The 23409-nt window shown below is 42.1% G+C and overlaps 1 protein-coding gene across 1 annotated transcript; it reads right to left on the bottom strand.

Moving 5' to 3' along the window:
* Positions 1 to 947: 947 nt before the first annotated feature.
* On the bottom strand, positions 948 to 21348 carry zbtb16b (zinc finger and BTB domain containing 16b). Its single transcript, XM_032512263.1, has 7 exons — positions 21210 to 21348; positions 18806 to 20079; positions 15869 to 15966; positions 13491 to 13577; positions 5949 to 6119; positions 4679 to 4846; positions 948 to 3532 (listed from the first exon to the last, which is right to left on the bottom strand). The coding sequence occupies exons 2-7, from the start codon at positions 19981 to 19983 to the stop codon at positions 3303 to 3305; spliced, it is 1932 nt and encodes a 643-aa protein (XP_032368154.1). The 5' UTR covers positions 19984 to 20079; positions 21210 to 21348; the 3' UTR covers positions 948 to 3302.
* Between the last annotated feature and the right edge of the window lie 2061 nt (positions 21349 to 23409).

Raw genomic sequence — 23409 nt, 5'->3', positions numbered from 1 at the left:
TGATTTGAACCCTGAGTCATCCAATCATTTTCTCATCACCTTAAGCTATCTGACGACAAATATATATTCATCATTTCTCCCTTTCACTTGGACTTCAAAACTTAGTGAAACATCCAGGAACATTCAGCCTTAAGTCTTCCAATCTTTCTCTTATCACTCTAAGCTACCTGAAGTCTCTAAGCTATTTAAAATCACAGTACAGTTTGTTGTAGTGTAGTTGGTCATAAAAAGTCATAAAAATTCAAAAAACGTTATATTATAGTATGTCATAAAATGATCAAAGCATCGTATGCCAAAAAAATCATTTTTGTAGTATGTCTTAAAAAGTCATATTAATAGTCCTAGTATAGTGTTATAAAAATGTCATGTAAAATTATATAGTGTAATATGTCACTGAAATGTAAAATATTCATAGTATGTCCCAGTATGTCAAAAAAAGTTGCAGTGTTTGAAAGAAATCATAAAAAAAGTGTAATACGTCTCAAAAATCACTGATTTTACACACTGTTGGAATTGATGTTGGCGATGTAAATATACAGAAAGTGTCCTAGAATGAATTAAGTTTAACTTCAGTATTCCTGCACATATGCTGTCAAGGGTTAAAATACATCATTTTTACATAAAGTAATAGATAAACAGCTTTCTTCTACTGGCAAAATCCAAGTCTACAGTAAGTGGTGGATACAAATGCAAAGTTAATCAGACCAATCTAAAAATCGTTCAAGTGTATGAAAATATTATGTTACCAGTTTAAACTTTTACTGTATATAACAAATGTACTAAATAGCGTTCAGTATAAAATCTATTCATATAGAGCTCATTTGGAAGACTGTGGATGCAGATGTCAGTGAGAGGGTGAGTTAATCTGTAAAAAAAGGTCGTGACCCACTAACATACAGAGTTTCATTGTTGACAGCAGAAACGGTGGGCAAATAAGACAAGATGCATAAAATAGTAAATTGTTTTATTCTTTTTTTAACCATGCCACTGAACACTGACGCATACAGAGTTGTGCCTGAATCCACACTGAGAAAACACTTTCACACACTGTGTTACAAAGCTGTAATGAAGAGGGATTTTACTGCACACATGGCAAGAAGAACAACCCTGATTGGATACCAGGTTCGAGCTTTGATCTGGCCCTGAGGTAGACAGACATTGACATAATCTAAACAATGCTAATCACATCCTTCTAGGACACATCAAATAAAAGGACATTTGCATTATTACAACATAGAAAGATCAAAGAAAAAACCCTTTTCAAACAAAAGTGCTCCGTTTCTTTTGGTCCACTAAGGAAATCCATTTATAGTGCATGTTCATGTAGAATAGATACAGTGAATGTGTGTTTTCATGGCACTGAGTGTTGTTGGCTACTTAAGAAGGCATTGGTAATGCCCACAGACGCCAAGATTTGCTATACACACTGTTTTTCATCCAAAGATCTCAGTCCATTGTCACTTTGAAGGGAACAATTTGATGCAAGTTCCAAGCAATTGTGATGAAAAAAGTCACGCTTGTCTCAGAGTATCAGCCACTATCACAGTATGTTGCTTCCAGTTGCAATGTTCAGACAAAGTGGATCTACATGGCAGTCTATCTTTAATTAAGTAACAATAAACAAACACCCAGAAACAACTACCAATAGCACAGACCCATGTACTCAAGCACATCGATGCTCTACTTATAAAAGAGGCACAAGGAAGGGATCTTAATCAAATCAGAGACTTATAAAACACACATTAAGATGTTTCTCAAATTATACCAAATGTAAACAGATAGCAAATTACTGTAATACAAAAATACAACATGTTTAAATCTATAAGGCCTGTGTTAGGCTCACAGAAGGGAATAACATACCATGACAGTTTGTACATTACAGCTACACTACAACTGACAATAACCTGCCCATAGCGTTTCAAAGTCAGAATTTTCTTTTCAGGTTTTGTAAAAAACAACTACTTTTCATGTTTTCTTCAATTTTCTCCTAGAAAATTCAGATTCTGTGATTTTTATAAGACATATATAGTTAATGATAAAAAAAACTACACATAAAAGCCATGTTGAGGCTGTTTTTTTTTTTACACACTGCTTGTCCATCTAAATTTTGAAGTATTTGTTAGAAAATTCAAACTACGGATGACTGAACAACTCGCAGTGGGTTTAGAAGTGAGGAGAGGTAGAGCTTGCTCTACTAGAAATCATCCCAAGAGACACCGAGTGTGTGATGAGAACCAGCACATATTTGGTAACAAATAAACAACACATAAATAGCAAAACCTACTACATTGCAAGAGGAACTCAAATTGTAAGCCAGCTACCTTGAAACAATAACACTCACCGCAAGAAAGACAAGGCAATTAAAGAAATCAAGCTTATGAGGTCAAAACGTGGCGGCCATTCAAGTAAAACATGCAGCAAATGAACAAGTCCAAAATAAAACAGCAACAGCAGAAAAATAAAAGTGAGATGTCACAGGAATTTAAGGAGGGAAAATGTTGCAACGTTCAGCCAATCGTGCCTTCGTGGAATTATTTTGTCTACTGCACAATCATAGAGGATGACTCATCAATCAAAAAGCTCCTGCTACACACACACACAGGTCAGCAGTCGAAGCCATTGAGGCTTAGATTTTAACCACAGTGGATCCATTAGACATGAAGTTATTATCAAAAGTGTGTGTGTGTGTGTGAGGGGGGGAGGGAGAGTGTGTGTCTGTGTATATTTGTGTGCACTAGGGCCGAAACAAGAAGTCGTCAAAAACTCATTGTCAACCATTTTCAGACATTTTTCAGGGGAAAAGAAAAATGCAAAAAATATTCCGTTTTTCTGCCTCTCAACATGTGAGAATTTGCTGCTTTTCATTGTAAACTGGTTCTCTTTAGACTGGACGTCGGGCGGACAGAACTAGTTATTTGAAATGTCACCTTGTCACCAAAATGTGACTACTTTAACGATTTATCACTTAGTAGTAAAAATAATAATCATCAAACATGTGTATCAATAAGAATCTAATTGATAATGAAACTAATCATTAGTTGCAGCCCTAGTGTGTCCACACATTTGTATTCGTGCTTGCATGTCTCTGTCGTCAGGTAAAAACCTTGCATCTCCCAGAATGACAACTTCCCACAATGCATTTTTCAGTTTATCCAAAAAGAGTCCGAATTTTCTTCTTTTTTTTTTTTTTTAAACACACAGAGAGACATGTAATTTTTCAGCATTAAAAAAAACAGCAACACTGGAGTTACGAGGTTTTCACCCAACAGTGACAGCGTGTGTGCGCGCGGTCCAAGTCCTGCTCAGACGTAACAGACGTACAGGTAAGTCTTTTCTATCCTCCAGTCGGCCGGCACGTCCTCCGGTTTGTGGCCCTTCATGTGCTTCTGCATGGCGGCCAGGCTCGGGCAGAAGTCCTGGCAGATGGTGCACTGGTACGGAGACGCTCCGTTGTGAGTGCGCAGGTGCTTGATCATAGCCGAGTAGTCTCTGGACCGTTGGTGACACAGCTTACACTCGAATGGCTTCTCACCTGAAAAATTCAACAATACAGCATTAACCTTGTAGACCCGGAGCCGGACGGCCTGCCAGGTGAAACGGGACTCACCTCTATTTCAGTCCACTGTACTTGATGTGGTATTGTGTGGTGTTTGTGTGTGTGTGTGGTGTGTGTCTGTGATCTAGGATTAGACCTATATCGGTTTGCCAATTAGATATTGGCGTCATAGTCTGCGTCATCCACCGCAAATACGACCTCAGCAAGGAATCAGGTAGCATTTAAAAGATAAAATAAAAGATTAAATGTAGACCCGTTGCACATCCTAACGATGCAATTTAAAGGCTGGATAGTGTTTTAATATGACGTAAATACATTTAAAGGCACTCTGTAAGTTTCCTCTTCCATAAAATAGCTTTAAAAGATGCAAACCATCATAATTTAGTGGTAAGAATTTATTATTTTTTAATTTTTAAGTCCCAAATTTAGTCCCAATTTCAATAGAATTTTTATTTTACTCATAAAATAACATATGTATGTAGGACACGCTTATTTTAGCTGTAAAAATTATTTTACATTTTATCTGATTTTACAACGGTCCCACAAAAAAAACCTTAAATGCATTAGTCTGACCCTGTCTGTGGCACACTAAAGCCAATTTGTCCAGAAAAGACGTAAATCTTTAAAAACAGGTCACAAAAATATATTTATAATTTAACGAAAAAAGGTTTAGGTCATTTTCTACAACAGCGGTAGCACTGTAGTTTTTAGCAAACACAAGTAAAAGTAAATTAGTGGGGGACTATTTTCAGCTGCGTGGTAATACCCATTTAGTGAGTGGTTTTACAGGAGGACAGTGTGTATATGGCATAGAGTCAAAAGAAACTACAGTGGCTGTGTTCATAATAATGAAGACACCATGTCACCCTGGGCAACAGTGTGGCTTATTAATGTGTTTTGTAGGAAAAAGCGTCACAAACAATACTTTTTGCTAAAATCAATTCATTGTTTTTTGCCTATTTATGGGATTTGTTGACAATAAAACACACAGCACACTAGCCCTGTCTTAAATCTTAAATTTGAAAGCTATTGAATAACAGTTTAAAACCAGCCCTATTAGCAGCACTGACATACCCTGAAGACCCTATATGTGTGAGCGTGTCTTCGTCTCTGAACTCTCACCTGTATGTACACGGTAGTGTGTTTCTAGCTGGTGTTTGAGGCTGAACCTCTTCCCACAGCCGTTGCACTCATAAGGCTTCTCCCCTGTGTGGATGCGTTTATGGCCCCTCAGCGTGCCGTCGTCTCTGAAACAGCTCCCGCAGAATTCACACTCAAACGGGTGATCGCCTGAAAACACAGTGGTGTCACAACAGCAGCCACAACAACAACAACACAGCCCATTATCGTGCGAAGCATTAAAGGCTAACTTTATCCTTGGCACGACATGGAATGGGTGCATATGCAGCTGCGTAGGTCAAATAGTCACAGAGCCCTTTCTGCACATGCATATCAAGCAGGGAAATAATGTGCTTTCAGACGTTGCTAATGTTATGACATGAGGACACTCCTCTTGGCTGTCTGCTAATAGCTAATAAAAGTCCTCCAGGCATGTGCTGCTCTGTTCTATATACTGTAGTTAATCTATTTCTCTCCTAGGCTGAGGGTTTGACTCATCTCCAATGACCTATGTGCCTCATTATCTCAGTGTCCACAGCAACAGCCAAGTCAGAGGATACACTGCTCTCCTCATTACAGGCCGATTCTCCCCAATCCCCCACCCCACTGTGGAGCAGATGACATTTACAAAATGTTACTTCCAAGCAGAATGGCATACAAACAAGATACGCTGCCATGGCCAAAACTCCCTTCACTTCTGTCTCTTCACATCAATTATCTATTTCTCCTGTCTAGACATCAAGCCATCCTGACAGCTGGGAGTGTTATTTAAGGTAAAAGAAGAAAGGGGGACATCCTTTCAGTAAATATCTCTCCGTTTCCTGCGGCACTAAGACTCACCCACAGTAGAACACACAGACAAGTCATTTCCATTTGCTTTTCCTTCAATATTTATTTGGGTTTCCTCTATCATTTTGTGTGAACCACACTAGAACTGACAGCCGTGAATTTCAGAAGCCCAAAGGCTGTCTAAGAACCCAAAACATAAACAGGATGAAATTCCCCAAAATATGCACCGGCCATAACGGTACAGTGCTGTCATCAGAGAGGTGAGTCATCTTATAGAGAAGTGAAAAGGAGGGTGGGAGAGGATGCATGCAAATTGACTAAACCCTTAAAGCCAGTAACCTAAAGGAAATTAACCAATATACGCAAATAAACCAAGCCCTCTTTGTCTCTTTTTCAACACGTGCATGCATTTGACACCACATGCATACGTTCTATGACAATACACAGTAGACAGCAATGATGGGGCCAATGATCCGTCTCTTACCCGTGTGCGAGCGCAAGTGTCTTTTGAGGGTAGTGTGGCTGGGGAAGGGGCGCTCACAGTGGCTGCAGATGTAGCTGTGCATGCCTGCATGGACCTCCATGTGCTGCTGCAGGGCCTTCTGGGTCTGGAAGCGCTTTGCACACAGCAGACAGAACACCGCCATGTCAGTCCCTGGAGAACGCACAAGACACAGACACGCAGTTATTTCAGTACCATACACAGACAGGGCCTTAAGTGGGGAAACTGGGTCACTTCAACTTTGTGTGAGTCCTCAGAGGGAAAAGCTTCTTTCAAAGAGCAAGTGCCTCTACCTAAACTAACTCCCCTAAAAGCCCAGAGGCACTTTCAACTGCGAGTCTTTATGCGTTCTATTTTAAACCATGAAAGTCATTGTTTTCTTTAAGAATTTCCCACACAATGCACAGCATGCCAATCACACAATCAATGGCTTCCTCCTGGTGTGTTAGATGTGTAATTATTCTCTTCATTCTCCATCAGGAGTCAGCTCCAGCCTGTGAAGTCCTCTGTCTCCGTGCTCAAAGAGCAGCTGATAGTAGCTCCACCCTAAATGATGCCTACACTATGCGCTCTGTGCAGAATGTTAAGTAGTGATATCAAGCCATTAAAGGCAGGACTGCAGGAAAAAAACACAATCCAGTTTAATCCTGTGTGTGACCTGGCATCTCTTTGGGGCTGCTTTCCTGTTGCACGGCGTGTGGAGAGGAATACAGATAGGGAGTCGCTGGCAGGCTGGCTCAAGTCAAAATGGCTATGTGAAGAAGATCCATTGCCTGTCATACAGTCAACACTTGATCTACAGTCTGTGTACGCCAGCACTCAAATCCATTCTGGCATTCACACCGATGCAAATTCATATATGTGCTAAGACCGAGAGACTGATTTATCAGCGGCATTGGACATAATGTGCATGTTCTGGAGAGTGAGGCTTTAATGTGAGATTATGAGGTCCTTATTTCTCTGTCTGCTCAGGTTGCAGATCATTTACAATGATAGCAGGTCCCATTGCTCCTGACTCAGATTCAATCAGACATCTCCAGCGGAGGATCATTAGTAAACAGAGGACTGTGCCAGCACTTCATTGGAATTCAAGTGGGGTTGCTGTGTCGCATTTAAAATGCAGTCTGATGAGGTCCACTAAATCAAATCATTTGTTACTGTTATTGAAGTGCCTTGAGGCAACTGGCAATTAAATTGGAATTAACGCAGGGAAAGGGATACAGCACACTCATACTAAGAGGGAAGAGTGTCAGACACTTTTGGTTCAATCAAGTTAACAGGCAAGCCTGTTCAAAGTGGAAAGAAAAAGAAACAAATCAAGCAAATTCACATCTTCGTGGGATAAATCAGAAACATTCACTGTGCATTGTTGTCTAATCTAAGTATCACAATGTGCTCAAACAAAGCAGGACGCTCTTTTAGACTTCACATTTCACGGATAAATATAATTTGGCATAAAACCACAAAGCCTACTCTTTGAAATCACGTTGCTTCATTTTTAACCTAGTTTTGAAATCCCCCTCCGTCCAAAAAACGGCACTAATAGAACTGATCATTCTTAATCATTAACAGCAAGAGGAGCGGATGAAAGACATTCCCAGATCTTAACAATCCTGCAATGAGGCGATCCGGTGGAATGAACTGCACCTGTTCAGAGGCTTTAGCCTGTGGACTTTTGCACAAAGGGCCCACAATATGGTTCAGGCCCTCATTGACCAAGCCCATTAGTCATAGGCTCCTTACGCAACTCCTACAATCCCTGTCTTTATGCTGTCGCCTAATGACCAAGGCCCTTTCTCACCCACGGATCACAATATTTTAGTTGAAGACAAAAGACCCTCCATTCCCAACGCCTCTGTGCCCTCCCCACTCCCCCTTAGCCGCTGACCATACAGGAAATCCTTTCACCCAACCAGCTTCACTTTCTGCTTGAGTCATGCCTAACTAATGCCAGTTCACGATGCACTGTGCAACAGTAGATACTGGATAATGATCTACCTAAAAATAGCTAAAGGCATTTTAAAATGCAGTCTCTCCATGACCTGTGATGAGGAAACCTTGATCCACTTTAACCAGTTTCTCTTGTAATATTGGCCGCAGCCAGCAGGGGGGGTGCTTTCTGTTCCTATGTGTCCAGGATACTTTTAGCTGCAGGCAGAGCAGAACAGAGCAGAGCACTCAACAAGCTGAATGACATTATTAACCACCTTGTAGATACTTCAAAGCTTCTTTAATCATCCTCCCTCCACTCTTTCTTTATTCACCATCATGTATTGCAAATGCGTGTTTCAATGCAGCCTGAGTAGTCTGTTCCGTCTGCTCTAAAAATTCAACATCCTAGTTCTCTTTGTGGAGGTTAAACCCGTTACTCCCTGAGACACTCGCAGACTCTCACAGATGTGTACCCTGATCCTTCTGTCACCAACAATACGCAAACTCGAGTAAAGAAATATGACAGATTTTCTGTCACAAGAGTCTCACTCTTGATCTCAGGTTGTCACACGGTGACAACAGCTCAACAGCCGTTTTCGGTTTATTCCGCACAGCTGACGCTGAAAATAAAAATAACAAATAATATCTTGAAGTGTAAACAAAAAACCTTTCCGTGGCAAGGAAGTGTTTTTGTATGCGTTAGTGGTGGCATTTCTCCTCGCTGCGCTCTGTTAACTTTTCAAAGAAAAAGGATTTGCAGTTGTAGAGTTTTCCAGTAAGCTTTGGTAATAAGTGCAGTGGAGCTTCTTTATGAGAGAATAAGCCCTAAAGTTGGCTGTCATTGCCCCCTGCTTTCTCACCCTAAACCAGACAATGGGCTTGGGATTTGGGTTTTAAGGCACAGGATGACCCCTGACCCTTGCCCCTCAATGGGGTAAATACCATGTAATCAATGGTATTCCTCAAAGGCTTGAAAGATGACTGTGCATTGTGTTTAGTGGGGGGGGGGGCCTTAACAGTGGGAATAATGATTTACTTTCAAGCAAATCTCTATGAGGCAGAACATATAATCATTCACTGTGTGCATTTTTATTAATGAGCGGCTTGTCCGATGCCCGATTAGCTTGGTAATTCAGGCTGGTTTGAGGTTGCTATGCTATTTTAGCATATCTCCCCTAAGACCATGAGTACACCCATGTGATTTAACATGGTCTAACTTCATACATCTGCCACTTATTCAGTCCGACCGAGGTGGGAGCCGGCCACGCTCTCACGCTGCCTGAGAAACAAAACCATGTGTCTAGGCAACCAGATAGGATCATGGTCCTTGTTGGGGTGAAGTGTTCAAGCTAATCCCTTCATTCACAAATAAGCGCAGCCTGTTTCTTTTCAAGCGGCAAACAAAAGTTTTCCCACCCTGAGAATCTGGGAGTAAACCCGCTGTAAATTGAACAAGAGATTGTATTCAGTGACGACCGCAAATCTGTATAATTTCTTCTGTGTCAATCTTAACTTCAGTGTCCGGAGCACACCAATTAAACCGATTGATTTGGGAATAATTTGTCTTTTATATCTGCTAAAATACATATATAAAAGCAACGCGTGTAATTTGACCGGCATTATTTAAATAAAGGCTTACAGAATTTGATCTATTAAGGTTACAGTAAATTGTGAATGAAGTCCATGCTAAACAAATCTTCTGCTGCCATCAAAAAAGGGCAAATCATTTCACACAGATTTCCCAATCTACAATATTAGATCATGGCTGATTATGTCCACTAGCTAGTGTATGCAATGTGAAGACACTATAAACCATGTCCTAAGGGCCCTGTTCAGTGCATGTGCTCGCTGTCTGCTGGCTCACGGATATCACCCAGTTAAACATACACACATTATGCGACTTACATTATGTGCTCGACCTCACATGACACACTACTGTATGTGTTCATGCAGATCGCTCCCCGTAGTTGTGGCAGCTCGAGAAGCACATACACAACCGCTACAGTACCTTAAACAACCCCGGCCGCTCATCTGCAGGCTGCTAATCTACCCGAGAGAGGAACAACCAACTTAATAATTAATGCAACAAGAGATACGTTGCTCGTGTTTAACCACCATTCCATGGGTCGGTTCATTGAGGTCACACACAGTTTTATTCCCCTCCATTTCTAGAACATTTACAATACTTTCTCTATCTGCTATATATGAAATGACAGGACATCCCGGGGCTTTGTGTATCATGACAGTGACGGAAAATAAATACTGGGGGCACAATGCCAAACAGAGCGAAGTTCAATTCAGTTTAAGGCTTGTATGAATCGGGTATAAACAGGAGGGAGCAGTATGATAACGGACACACAATTAGGCGAGTTAAACTGTCTGTGTTAAAAAGCCCGGGCTGTATCTGAATGGACTACAGGACTGTTTAATTAGGGCACGGACAGAAGGTAATATTATTCACTTGATGAAGCAGCCTGTAATGTGCGGAAACAGTGCAGCTGCTGTGAGTACACAAAGGAGCACTCTTACGGCCTTTGCCTTAAAGGCAAGGTGGCAAAATGTTCTGTCAGCATGGCTCCAAGCACATACAGTCAATTTCTGTGCGTGCTGTAGAGATAAGATACAGTCTTGGGTTTTCCAAAATTGAGAGCTTGGTGCCCCAGAGGCTTTGACTTGCTCTGATGAAACAAACCCCTTTGTTGTGAGAGCAATTCAGAGACAGATCCATTCTTTTATTTTGGGCACTGACAAGTAGGTCAGAGGAGGCTATGACAGTGCTGTGGCGAGGAGTAAACAGCAGCACATGATGTTGTTTTCCCTCTCAGTCCTGGCATTCAACACCAGCAGCAATCCTCTTGCCCTCAGGAAGTCCTCACATACCCCTTTCCTTCCCACAGTCCACTCCGCCCCCAACACCCCCCCCCCCCCCCCCACACTCTTTGATCTCTAACTTCAACAACCTACGGCTATTCACCTCTGACATATCAAAATAGCTAAAGAGCCTTTCACTGTAGCCAGTGTTGCCAAATTGCTTCAGAGTAAGGTCACCCAAAAGTAGTATTATTTTGGTTCCAGAGGAGGTGGACAGCAGTGTTGCAGCTGCTGAGGCCTGACACGTGTTAATCTGCTCAGAGGACACTCATTTGGCTCACTGGTTATACCACATGGCAAATTAAAGGCAAGGCAGGCCCGGTCGACATATCCTGTGTTTTTAGGAGAAATAAAAACCAGGTTATGTTTATTGAATGTAAATGTTCATGCAGTTGGAGCACATCATCGACACAGGTGATTCAATTACCTGTAGCTGATGCAGGTTGTAGGCTGTGAGAGCTACAATACGAGTCAGTAAAAAGGGTCATGCGTCACAGCGGAGAGAGCTAAGATCATGACAAAATGAGAGAGTAATGTCCTCCTGTACCCTGCTCTGGATACACTGCCAAGCTGAAACCGAACTCTGGATGTTTACAACTTGGGGAGATAAGGGTAGAAACTTCTGGGCATCGTTAACACCCCTCCATGTCCACATCCATTAAGTATTCATACTGTGTGTGCCACCTGGAGTTACAGTTACATGCCAATGCTCCTGAGAGGGTGATCACCTTTCTCTGACAGTAGCAGAAAAGGTGTGGATTCAGACACGGTCAGGTACACTGTGTGTGTGTCATCTGACAGCAATACAGCATGTATTTCACAGTTGGAGAGTTTTGAGTCAAACATGGCTTTCTCACTTCAAGCTAATGGGACAATATTCAAGAGTAAAGTGCCACTTCACTACATGGCGTACTTGTTAAGGCTTTATAGGCTGCCAATAATGATTTTATCAATGGCAATACACTAGTTATCAATGCCTTAGAACTCGCCAGGTTGTGGCTTCACATTTGAGTGATCATGTTAGTTAGTGTTTATTATTATTATTCTGTGTAAAAACTGGGTCATAGGTTATTGTTGTCCTCTTGATATGGCTTCAACTATTCATTATTGCCATTTTTATTTACTCTACCGGTTATTTTCTTGAGTAATTAGTTAATAAATCATTATTAATTAAATAAAGTTTCATCTTTTCATATATGAAATGTGGGAAAATAGTTGAACATGGCCACTGACATTTCCCAGAGCCCAAGCAGATGGCTTCACAATGCTTGTTTTGGCCGACAATCAGTCCAAGAATCCAAAGACGTTAATTTTTCAAACAAAGAACATTAAGAAAATGAGCAAATATTGACATAGAGAGGCTGGTTGCAGTACATGTTTATATCTTATAGAATTAATCAGTTATAAAAAATAGGTCATTTTGACTGATTGATTAATAGACGAAACATTTCAGCTCTACTTCAAAATAAACCAACAAGCCTAAAGTTATAAATGATATTGGAAGTTATTAAAGGTTTTGTGTTCAGATTCTTTTTTGATTTGATTTTCAGAGACGTGTCAGGGATTAAACAATTCCCAGGAGGTTTTCTTCCTGATTAATCAAAGAGCTAAAAATGCAAAAAAAGAGAATACACACAAACCAAAATATATATATATATATATATATATATATATATATATATATATATTATATAATAATATACTGTGTATTTCTTTTTGATATACATTGTTTTGTTAGCTTGTATGGTGAGAATTAAAATTGTATTATTATGGTTTATCATCTTAGGTTAAAAACTGTAATGAAATCTCACTGAAAATGAAGGTAACGTTGATAGAGAAATTATTGATAAATTACCTATTAACCATCAATAAGGTTGGTACTGACAACTTATAAACCCTTTATAAATAAACTATCATAATAAAGTGGCACCAGAAGTAATAATAACACTCTTGATGATAGTAATACAAATACTTATTGAAAATGTTACTCTTGAAACGCTTTTATTTAACAGGTTATACACTTAATTTTTCTTGTTTTCTATATTGTCTTATCTTCTTGTTTCCCTTCTTATACTGTAAAGCACTCTGTCTCTTGCTACTAATAATCCAGAAGTCTGTTAATGTGGGTTTAATGAATTGATTAAAAAAGATGAAAGCGACTTCAGCTCCTCAGGCTGCTTGTTCCAAACACTAAGAGCTCAGACAGTACATCACAAGACACCCATCCAGGTTTGTGCAGCCACTCGGCCCAAAAACTTTTCAGAAAAAAAACTAAATTGGATTTATTCGGATGCCAACTGTTAACGCCAGACACCGACTGGACAAGAAAAAGGGCTGTACAAACGTTTTCTACAGTAGAGATGATTGAGAACCAGACGATGTTCATCTCGTTGTGTGAGGTAAATAATTCCACAGGCACACTCAGGCAGGAGGGGAGGATAGTATGTCTGTGAAACTGTAATGCTGGCGCTGTGGCAAAGTGGCATGCAGCAGGTTTGGGTGCCAAGAGATATTAGTGGGTGATATGTGAGAGGTCCTCCCACCTTCATGGTGATACATTATGGAGCATCATGACAGGAACAGTTTAACCCAGCCAGCATGACAGGCCAGTTTAGACCAATCACGAGTCACGGCCTATTCAATAGCTCAATGCAGGATGTCCCGGTTAAACAGAATGTGTGTGTGTGTGTGTGTGTGTGTGTGTGTGTGTGTGTGTAGTACCTGTGTGTGTTTGCCTGTGGGCTTCCAGAGCATCCTCTGAGGAAAATGTTGCTCCGCACTGATCACACACCAGCGCCTCTGCAGGAGCTGTAGAAAAAAATCAAATTTATAATAAGGAATCATGATCAGACAGTAAACACAAACACGTGTGTTTGTAATTGTTAGAGGAAGTCTGTTAATTTGGCATTTAAAAAGAGAACTGTGGAAAAAGCAACAAGATGGGAACAAAGGCGCCCTATTTTAAAAGTCACCTAAAGAGCCCCACTTGTCACACGCTTGCGCTTTTCAGGTGTTCCGACAAGAAGCAAATGTGCAGAGTACAATGGAGCAGAGGAAAGCGCCGTAAAAAACACAAGTCAGGACAAACAAAAGCACCAGACAGGGTGCAACGGCCCTTCTTCTTGACAAAAAAGAGCCGAGCTGAAGAGTTTTATTTACCGAGCCTTGTTATCAGTCTGAAAAGTGAGCAGACTGTGTGCCTGAGAGGCCACAGAAGGACTGGGTGTTCTCTCTAGAGCAGACGCTTCCCGCCTGCGGCACATCCCTTTATCAAAAAACACTTCAGAGTCAACACCCCAAATCCCATCGCATGCACTGTAACTACAGTTCCCAGTTCACCTTTGGAATGCCCTTGTCTATTCTGATGAAGACATGAAAGACACAAGTATGCATACTGCTTGCAGAAATGTTCAATCCTTGTTCTGCACTAACCTCACACCTGCACAGACAGACACATAGGACAGACACGCGCACAGACACACACACACACACACACACACACAAACACACACACGCACAGCTGTTTGGATGTGGGTTGGCTCTCACAGAGATGTAAATCGGTTGCAGATCCATACTGGCCCAGGGCTCATTCACTGATCTATTTTCTGCTCAGCTGGCTTTAAATGAAGTTAAAATGACTCATTAAAACACCCACAAGCTTTGGGAACTCTGAGCGCTACAGCCTAAATGTGGTCCTCTTTCAACTCTTACGATGCCTCTATACAGAGACACTGTGCCAATGTTCCCAGTGGTGCGCACAAATAACAAAAAAGCCCCAATCTGTTCATTTCTAAAAGCAACAATTTTTGAAAACAAACTGGTTACTGTTTGGGAACGGTGCGTTTTATTACACGGAGCAAAATAAAACTTGATGGAGAGTAGTCATATATAGGAGTAACACTAGAACAGTGTTGTAGATCATGATGTTGTGTGACGCTGTCCAGTGTGGTGTGGTGTGTTGTGTGAGATTGTGTGATAAGGGAAGAAGAGAACATAGTGCATTGTCTTGTGCAGTCAAAGGCACAGAGTGTGCTCTCATCCATAAACCATCAAACTGTCTCCAGACGCGGCTGCAATCGTCCTCCATCAAAACACTTTGTCTGGCATACCAAAATAAGAGCCAGCATCGAGCTGAATACCAAATCAGCCCATTAGAGCAGTGGAGCACTCGCTCCTTAGCAACCAGCGGGATCTAAGGCTGCTATACCGAAATACACAGTGACAAAGAAATGAGATCCACATCTCTCTTTTTTTGTAGTGTTATGGGTTGACACATTGGGATGGGGAGAGTTTATGCAAAAATTCAAATTAGGTTAAAGATGCTGCTGTCGTGGATGTCACTGCGAATTGAAAATCAAAGCGTGTTGTCTAAGGTCTACGAGTAACGCGAGACAATATGTGTGGTTAAGGGTTATGCAGAGCGAGGGTATAAAGGGACGACTCAGGTGAAGTTAAAAGAAGCAGATTCTCTCTCATCTGTCAGCAGTATGTCATTCCCGAACAATCCTCAGAGAGAGCAGGCGGAGAGGACAGGGACCTTTCCTTGTCTATACACATATTCCAACTGAGGTTTCTGTTTCTGTTTTAGTTTCATTTTTAGTCCCTGATCCTCAACCCCCCCGCCCCCCGCTCCCCTTTCTCTATTTTGGATAAAGTAGCTGGGAGAGCAGTCAGGTCTGATTAAGTCTGCATTTGGGTACAGTGTGTTCCTGGACACACATCTGCGAGCGAGCCATCACACACGCTTCGGAACACTGGCAGAACACCCAGGCCTGCCGGCAGCTGATGATGTCATCACTCAGAAGGGGCAGAGCTGGCGTGCTGCCAGAGTCTCCGAAAAAACACAGAAACGATTCAAATGGAGAGAGAGAGAGAGCAAGAGAGAGAGACTAGAGAGCAACAGAGAGGAGAGGGAGGGAGGGAGAGGTACATAGACCTAAGCATGGCAAAGAAAGCATGATCCAAGTATTCGGAGCAGCACTAACTGGTAGGGGGGGGGGGAGTAGTAGTATGAACAGGTGCATTTGAAAGGCCGCACTATCAAGAGGCTGTGTAAGCACTGAATACTCTGAGATGTGAGTGTGCGAGTTCCTAAGTACCTGTGTGAGACAGCATGTGCATCCTTAGCCGCATGCTGTCCTGGAAGTGTTTGCCACAGTATTCACAGCCGTGGCCTTTCTCCTCGTTATGCAGCCTCCTGTGGAAAGACAAACACAAATGTGAGCGCGTTAAACAGATCCGAGAACAGGGCGAGTACGCACTTGTAATAATAAAAGTATCTCGGTTCTGTGCCTTTTTTTTCTCCTTGTAAGATCTCCCAAACACAGAAGCATCATTGTCCTCCTAACAAGAGGAGCATGTTTTAATTCCGGCAAGAATCCCTCGCTGAATGCAGCATCATTAGTGTAAGAGGCCCTTGCAGTTGTGAATCACAACGCATGAATGCTAAAAGAACACAGACAATAGGATATCTGGCTAATTTCAGAGTGCAGACATACGCGTGCCTCCACCCGCCAGCACTGCAACACACACACACTGAGTGCATGCACACATACTCACACTCCTAGCATAACATGCACACACGCACACACACTTCTCCTGTAACTGCAATGAAAAGGAGAAAAGACGATGATGCGCCTAAGTTGCGCCAGCAGCAAAACCTATCATATCATATTACACACATAAAAGCATGCAAGTCATCTGTACTGTTATCCTTATATCACCCTGCTTACCGCCTTAAAAGGACTCGACCAATAAACACACTCTGTGGTCTACATAAATGAGCTATGAGATGTAACTTAGCATGCATGGAATCAACATTACCATATTTTAAAAAAGAATAATTTTTGCTCAGGAGCACTGACGGGTTTTTTGGCTTTTTACTGTAGTTTGAAGATTTGACTGAAAGATGATCATTTACTTGAGCGTTTACGTAAGACTTTTATTTTGGGTGTCCTGATGGCCCAGCAGTCTGAGGATTGATGTAGGCTAAGTCTTTATTTTCTTCTCTCCCCCTGTTAATAATTAAATAAAAGGCAAACATATGGAGCATCCTGGTGGTCTGGGGGGGGGGGGGGCTGACCATGTAACCACAACGTTCTCAGTTTGAGTCCAGCTGGCCACGTTTGTTGCATTTCATTCCCCCTCTCACTCCTCTTATTTCCTATCTCCTCTCCACTATGATAAAGACATAAAACGCCGCCAAAAAGAAATAAAAGGCAACAACAAAAAAATTGTATTCACAAAAAGGATGCAATTATTCGTTCTAAGTTCATTAGTTTGAATACTGAAAACAACCAAAATATTACTATAATTAGTTTTATAAACAGCGGTTTCAGTAAAGTAGTTTAATTTTGTAGGGATTTTGTTATGAAGGCATCAACTTTTAAAAAAAAAAATTGTTTATTTGAATTTAGGAACGCAATTTCTTTATTTCCTGTTAAAGTAAGAAAAGACATTGCGACCTAAACTGTTTAATTTCAGTGGTATGGAGTGGCAGGAGGAACTTCTTTAACAACAAAACTACAAAATGTCAATCTGCAGGCCAGGTGTATGCTCAGTGACCTGGTTACAGACCTACAGAAACTTCATTACATCCTTAAGCAGTGCCACCAATGCAACTCCTCCAACCTGCGGACATCCGCCTGTCTCCATGAGTAAGCAACGCGCATCACTAAATATCCCACAGGAATGCTCTGTTTCACCGGGCGGTTTTCAACACAACGCCGGAGCTACGCGAGGCTGAAATGTCAGCCACGGGCTCGGACAGGGAATGGCTGTGATCCTAATCCTGAGCTAACTGCATATTAGGACTGCTGGCTAACAGATTGTCTTGTTTCTAATGATTAGTGATGAGTCAAACACTGCCAAGCACGCACAATTATCAACATCTGCAATCAAGTTAATGAGAGATGTCATGGAGCTAGTCGGTAACTTTTTGTGTACAATGACAAAATCTAAAACTGACAAGCTGGTTAATATAAGAGGAATGAACAAAAAACAACAGAGCAGGTCGTGAAGCAGAAGTTATCCATCATTTAGCTGCAGCGTCCAGTCTGGTCCCTGCTGAGAGGCTCCTCTCTACTGATGCAAAGGAATGCATAACAAATAGCCTGTTGTGTGAGGCACACTTTTGCACAAATAATCGGAACAGAATTGACAAAATAAGGCTTTGTAAATAACAGCGTTGTGCGACACCAAGGCCTCTTTGTATCAAATACCTCACAAAGCCCTGATAGAAAACTTCCCCCAGACGTATAAGTGTTCAAACATGAGTGCAGGTGTCCCTGAGAATAAATTAACATATTCGCTGTTGCTCCTTCCAGCTTTTAACTCTCATAGTATTTTAACATGATGGAGAAAAAAAAAATCCTGCAGACCAACAAACAAGTCAAAAGACCCTAACCAGTGCTTTTCCTAACAACATAATTAACTACTTAAGAGATAAATAGATAGATAGATAGAGAGCTAGATACTTTATTTATCCCAAAGGAAATTTTGGGCATCCAGTAGCAAGACAACCATAACACAAGAAACACATATTCACACATATATCACACATACATAACAATGAAAATAAAAATCACTCACAGAAATGCAATGACCATGACAAGGTGAGATACTCTTGTAGACCGTGTGCAATGATGATAGTGCAAAAGTGCAAGGATTGACCAATGCAAAATATTAACCATGACTATGAAATATAAACATAATAACCTATAACTGACTGACTATGACTATGACTTCATCATACCGCACAAGCACAAATGCACCTGCACATCCCTCAGATCTTTTATTAGCCGCAACACGTTTGTCAGTAAAGATTTTGAGCAGTGAGTGTCACTGAGACTAAAACAACGCCCTCTTTCCTTTTTGGATTTTACAAGTGATTATGGGAATTACAAAATAAGGGTTACAAATTGTCACTTTGTTTCATTTCCCATTATTTAAGATACTAAAATAGATTTAGAATATAGTGTAATGCTGCAGGAAGATGTGAAAAAAAGTGGTGTTGATGGATGTTTTGTGCGTGTTACCTGTGCTGCTCCATGGCCTGCCTGCTGTGCAGCTGGAGCCCACACTCCCCACAACACTGCTGGCCATGAGCCTGGCCCTCGTGCCTCATCCCGGCTGCAAACTGGCCCAGCCGGCTGAGGAGCTCCCTGTGCAGCAAGCCTTGGTGCAGGAGGCCGCTGTAGGCCCTCGGGTCCAGCGGCACGCCCAGGGCCGGGGCCACTGAAACGGACACTGGCAGCATCCCCTCCCCTGTGTGGTTGGAGGGCACAGAGTATATGGAGGCCAGATGTTTCTCAGAGATCCCGGGGAAACAGTCCAGGGTGTTGCCAACCACTTGTCCTCCGTCTTCGGGGCTTGAGTGCAGCTCTCGAGCGCTGGTGATCACGCTGCCTCTCAGGGGCGTCCCCGGGCCCTCGTCTCTGGGCTGGTCGGACACGCAGCTTCCCTCCCCAGTGCTGGAGGACCTGCCCTCGCAGCCGTTGGCATCCTCCACCTGCATGCTCTCGGATTTTATACTTCTGCCAGGATCCAGGGATGAGGGTTGGGATAAGTCTGCACTGCGGTGCTGAGGCTGCTGGGCACTCTCCATGTCGACATCCGTGTCCAGCTTGGGGCACAGATTAGGAGCCGCGTCGGGCTCAAGGCCAGGAGAGCTCCCGTCCCTCATGTGGTACAGCGCCAGGTGGTGCAGAGCAGTGGGAGTGATGCGGTTGGGTCCATCCTGTATGGAATGCTTCTTGGACATCAACATGTGCCTCCAGTGCCTGGCCCGGCTGTGGTCACTGTGGTCTCCGGAGCTGTGAGTCCTCACCGCCACCTCCTCCGTCTCCTCCGCCTGGATGGTCTCAAGCACCTTCAGGCACTGCTCCTCCAGGTACTCTATCTCCAGGATCTCAGCGGCGTACAGCAGGTCATCCAGGTCCTCAGCTGTGGCCTGGAGCGAGGCGGTGTAGGCGTACTCCAGGATCTGCTGGAAGGTCTTGGGGGACAAGAAGTCCAGGGCGTAGCGTAAGCTGCTGCGGTGGAACAAGATCTCGAACATTTTGCTGGTGCAGGCCAGGACGGTGCGGTGTGCCGGGAACTCCTGGCCGTCCACCGTGATGATGACATCACACAAGGTGCCGGTCAGACGCATCTGATTGGCCCGCTGCAGAAGCGTGCTGGGGTGAGTGGGATTGTGGAGCTGGAGCACCCCCATGTTTGTCAGACCCGTATCAACTCGGACCTTTGCCGAGCCCACGCATGAGGTGTGGCTGTCCTGCCTGCTTCACTTGCCTTCAGCTGGTTGTAGTGTCTGTGATTTGTGTGGAAGGGGGGGTGAGGTTGGGGGGTGGGGGGGGTAGAGGATCATTAGTGCCTGTCTGGCTTACATTGTGATGTAAAAAGATGGTTAATTAAGCTCCAGTGTACACTTTCATCCATGAGTATTGGTTTGGAATATATTTTTTTTTTCTAAATCAAAACATTTCTAATTCTATACATCCAGTGAAATTAAAAACCCTGCTTGATCTTATATCCCCTACATGTTTTTTTGAAATATAATTGTAATTAATAACCGAAAGCAGACAACAGGTCGATAAGCACAGAGCAACAGTTTCCATTGCAGGTGATTAGTCTGAGGTCTCGGTGAGAGCGAGCACGTCGCGGTAATAACGTCTGCATACTGAGAGGTGACGGTTCAATTTATCAAGCGCCACGCACACACACACACACACACACACACACACACACACGCGCACACGCGCACACACCCGTGCCCTCAACAGGTAGGGTCGCTATCAACAAACGCCTTGCATGGCTGATTGGTTCATTTACGCAGCGCGCGTACATGATTAGATGCGTTTAAAGACAATTTAGCCGCTCTGTTAAAAAAAAAAAAAATCGTTAAATAGACTAAGTTATAAAACTATCAAATTAATGAAAGCATGAAAATGAAGCACAATCTTGTACACTGGTGACATGTATTTTCCCATCTAAATCCCAGAGTGTGTGTGATGGGTGTTAGTGATGCTGACAGGCTGCATCCTCAACTACCCGCAACATCAGAGCGCATCAGGTGCACACGCACAATCCCCCCCTTTTATTATCCAAACACATTGCGACAAATTAACCCTGTCCACGCGCTTTTATTTACTGACTGCACGGTGTTTGAGGGAACGCACGCTGTCCGACAAAAAAAAAGACCCCAATTTATCCAAAATAGTCCAATAATATGTCCGCGTTACAGTCTGAGTCAAGTTTTTAAAATCCGAAATCCGTCTGCGGCCAAACTTGGACTCGATTTCCACTTATCTTGTAAAACCCGCCACAAAACTGACATTTCACATATTAATTGTTGGAATTGGTGAATGAGTCTGGAAAGTAATTTATCGGAGAATAATCGGCAGAGAGAATGAAAGTGTCCGCTGTCCCAGTTGTCCTTACCTCTGTCTCCTAACGTCCTCCGCTGATTACCCGGGCAACATCATGGTTACACATTTCACAGAACCCGCTCCAAACTCAGCCCTGCTCCAAGTAAGCAAACCATCACCCAGCCAATACAATCAAACCAGCAGGGCGAAAACACCACTTCCGTTTGGACGTTTCAAAATAAAACCTGACTTGAGAACCACGTGTTGAAGTCTTCATTAGAGTTATTGTTAAGAATAGCATGACAAAAACAGCATATTAACTGAGATGTGAAGTTAATAAATAATAATGGTGCAACCAAATTTTAGAATTAAGGCTATTTAAAAAAAATGCATTTGTTTTATGAGAACTTGATATAGTCAGATTATTTCATTTAGACTCAAAATAGTAAATCAGTGACATTATTGTTACACTATCATGTCATGTAGCTCTAATACTTTCAAGTGGAAAAAAAAAAAAAAAAACATGAAAAGAACCAAAACATTTGGTGCCCTTCATCTTGGTAGAATATAACTCTGGAAAAAAATATGGTAGAATAGGTAACCTCACAATATTTCCAATTTCACAAATTCTTAAGGTAACAATTTGTTAAAAAAAAAAATCACAGTGTCTCTGAGCACAAATGGATAAAGATGCATTATGTTATTATCCAGTAGTCGAGAGGAAATTCTTTTTGATGGAGGTTTTCTGCATCAACATACATGCTTCCTTTCAAGTTTTTAACTCAGGCATTGTCTTATATCTTTTAATATGTTGCTTTGCTTACCTTCTTTTGGATGCCAAGTTATACTCGGATGAAGAAAAAATCAGTTTAACGTCTACATTTCTTCTGTGAGGACTGTCACTACAGGGAATGGAGGTGTTTAGAGACACATTTGGAGAACACACTTTTTGTCTGCAAGTCAACCAAAAATGTGGGAGTGGTTCTCCGGTGTTCAAGCCATGTTGAGCAAGTGGGGGGAGGGGGAGCAACAGTGACATAACTCCAACTTGTGTCTGACTGGAAGATATTGAGATGTTGCAAATAAACCTGTATTCTGCCACTGCAATTGTTATTTTACTTTTGACATTTCAGCAGCGTTTTTGCAGTTAGAAACTGGCCTGTGGAGAAGGTTTTAGAAATACAAAGGCCAAGGATCCTGGTGACCTAGTGCTTTAAGACGCTGACCCATGAGGGCAACTGAGGTCAAGAATGTCAGTCCACAGTAAAACCGCCCTCCCCCTTCAGGCTCCAACATTTTTTTTAAAATATGTGTTGAATCAAATGCTGGGGGGTAAAACACCAAATATTTTCTTTCATTTTTATTTCTTTAATGTTGACATAGGCCCAGGCTAAAACTAATCAGCCTATAAAATAATGGCAATGTTATGCTTTGAACTGTACAATGCTATGGTGAAAAGTAACTTAGTACAATTCTTAACTTGAGTGCACCCATTTTATGGTATTTTACACGTTTCTTCCACTGCGTTTATGGTTAGTAACGATGCCGAGTCATATTTTACGTAAAAAACATGTGCATATGACTTTGTTCAAATGCAATCCCTTGAGTATACATTAAACTATGTAACACTAACATGATATGAAAGAGTTCAAATTAGCTCCACCTGGACCAGCTGCCACATTTAAATGTTCTTGACACGATACTGTATCAGTAATAATTATCATCTAGTAATATAATAATGTAACACGGAATCCTTTCTTTCTGCGTAATGACTACCTATACTGGTGATGCTTTATCAGCTATTATACTTGCTCTTTTATTGAAGAAACCTTTTGAATGTAAGTAATAGAGTGTGTAGGTCATTTTTTGAGTGAATGACCTACATACTAGAAGAATAAACTCCATGTAAATCCAAGTTAAATTACAAAAGGAAATCAAAGCTGTAAGGAGCACTGATTGGACCCTCGCACTCTCTCGCATGTCAGGGATGCTGGCAAGACGCCAAGCAACGCCGGCGTGTGTGTCTGTGACCATCGGACACTGCACACAGGACATAGACGTAATTACCTTAGTTGGGTGTGTGGCACCGAAAATACCACATATCAAATTTTGCTATTTAGCACACACTAATTACACGGCATGTTGCTGAATAGCACTTGTAAGCCACACCATACACATCAGGCCTGGACTCTACACGTGTGAAGTTTGGGGCAGATTGGACGAGGATGTATTATCAAGTTACAGCAACTTCCTGTTTCATGGTGTGACGCACA

Source organism: Etheostoma spectabile, chromosome 3 (genome assembly GCF_008692095.1).
Source record: "Etheostoma spectabile isolate EspeVRDwgs_2016 chromosome 3, UIUC_Espe_1.0, whole genome shotgun sequence".
Lineage (NCBI taxonomy): Eukaryota > Metazoa > Chordata > Actinopteri > Perciformes > Percidae > Etheostoma > Etheostoma spectabile.
This window is presented reverse-complemented; position numbering and strand designations above follow the sequence as displayed.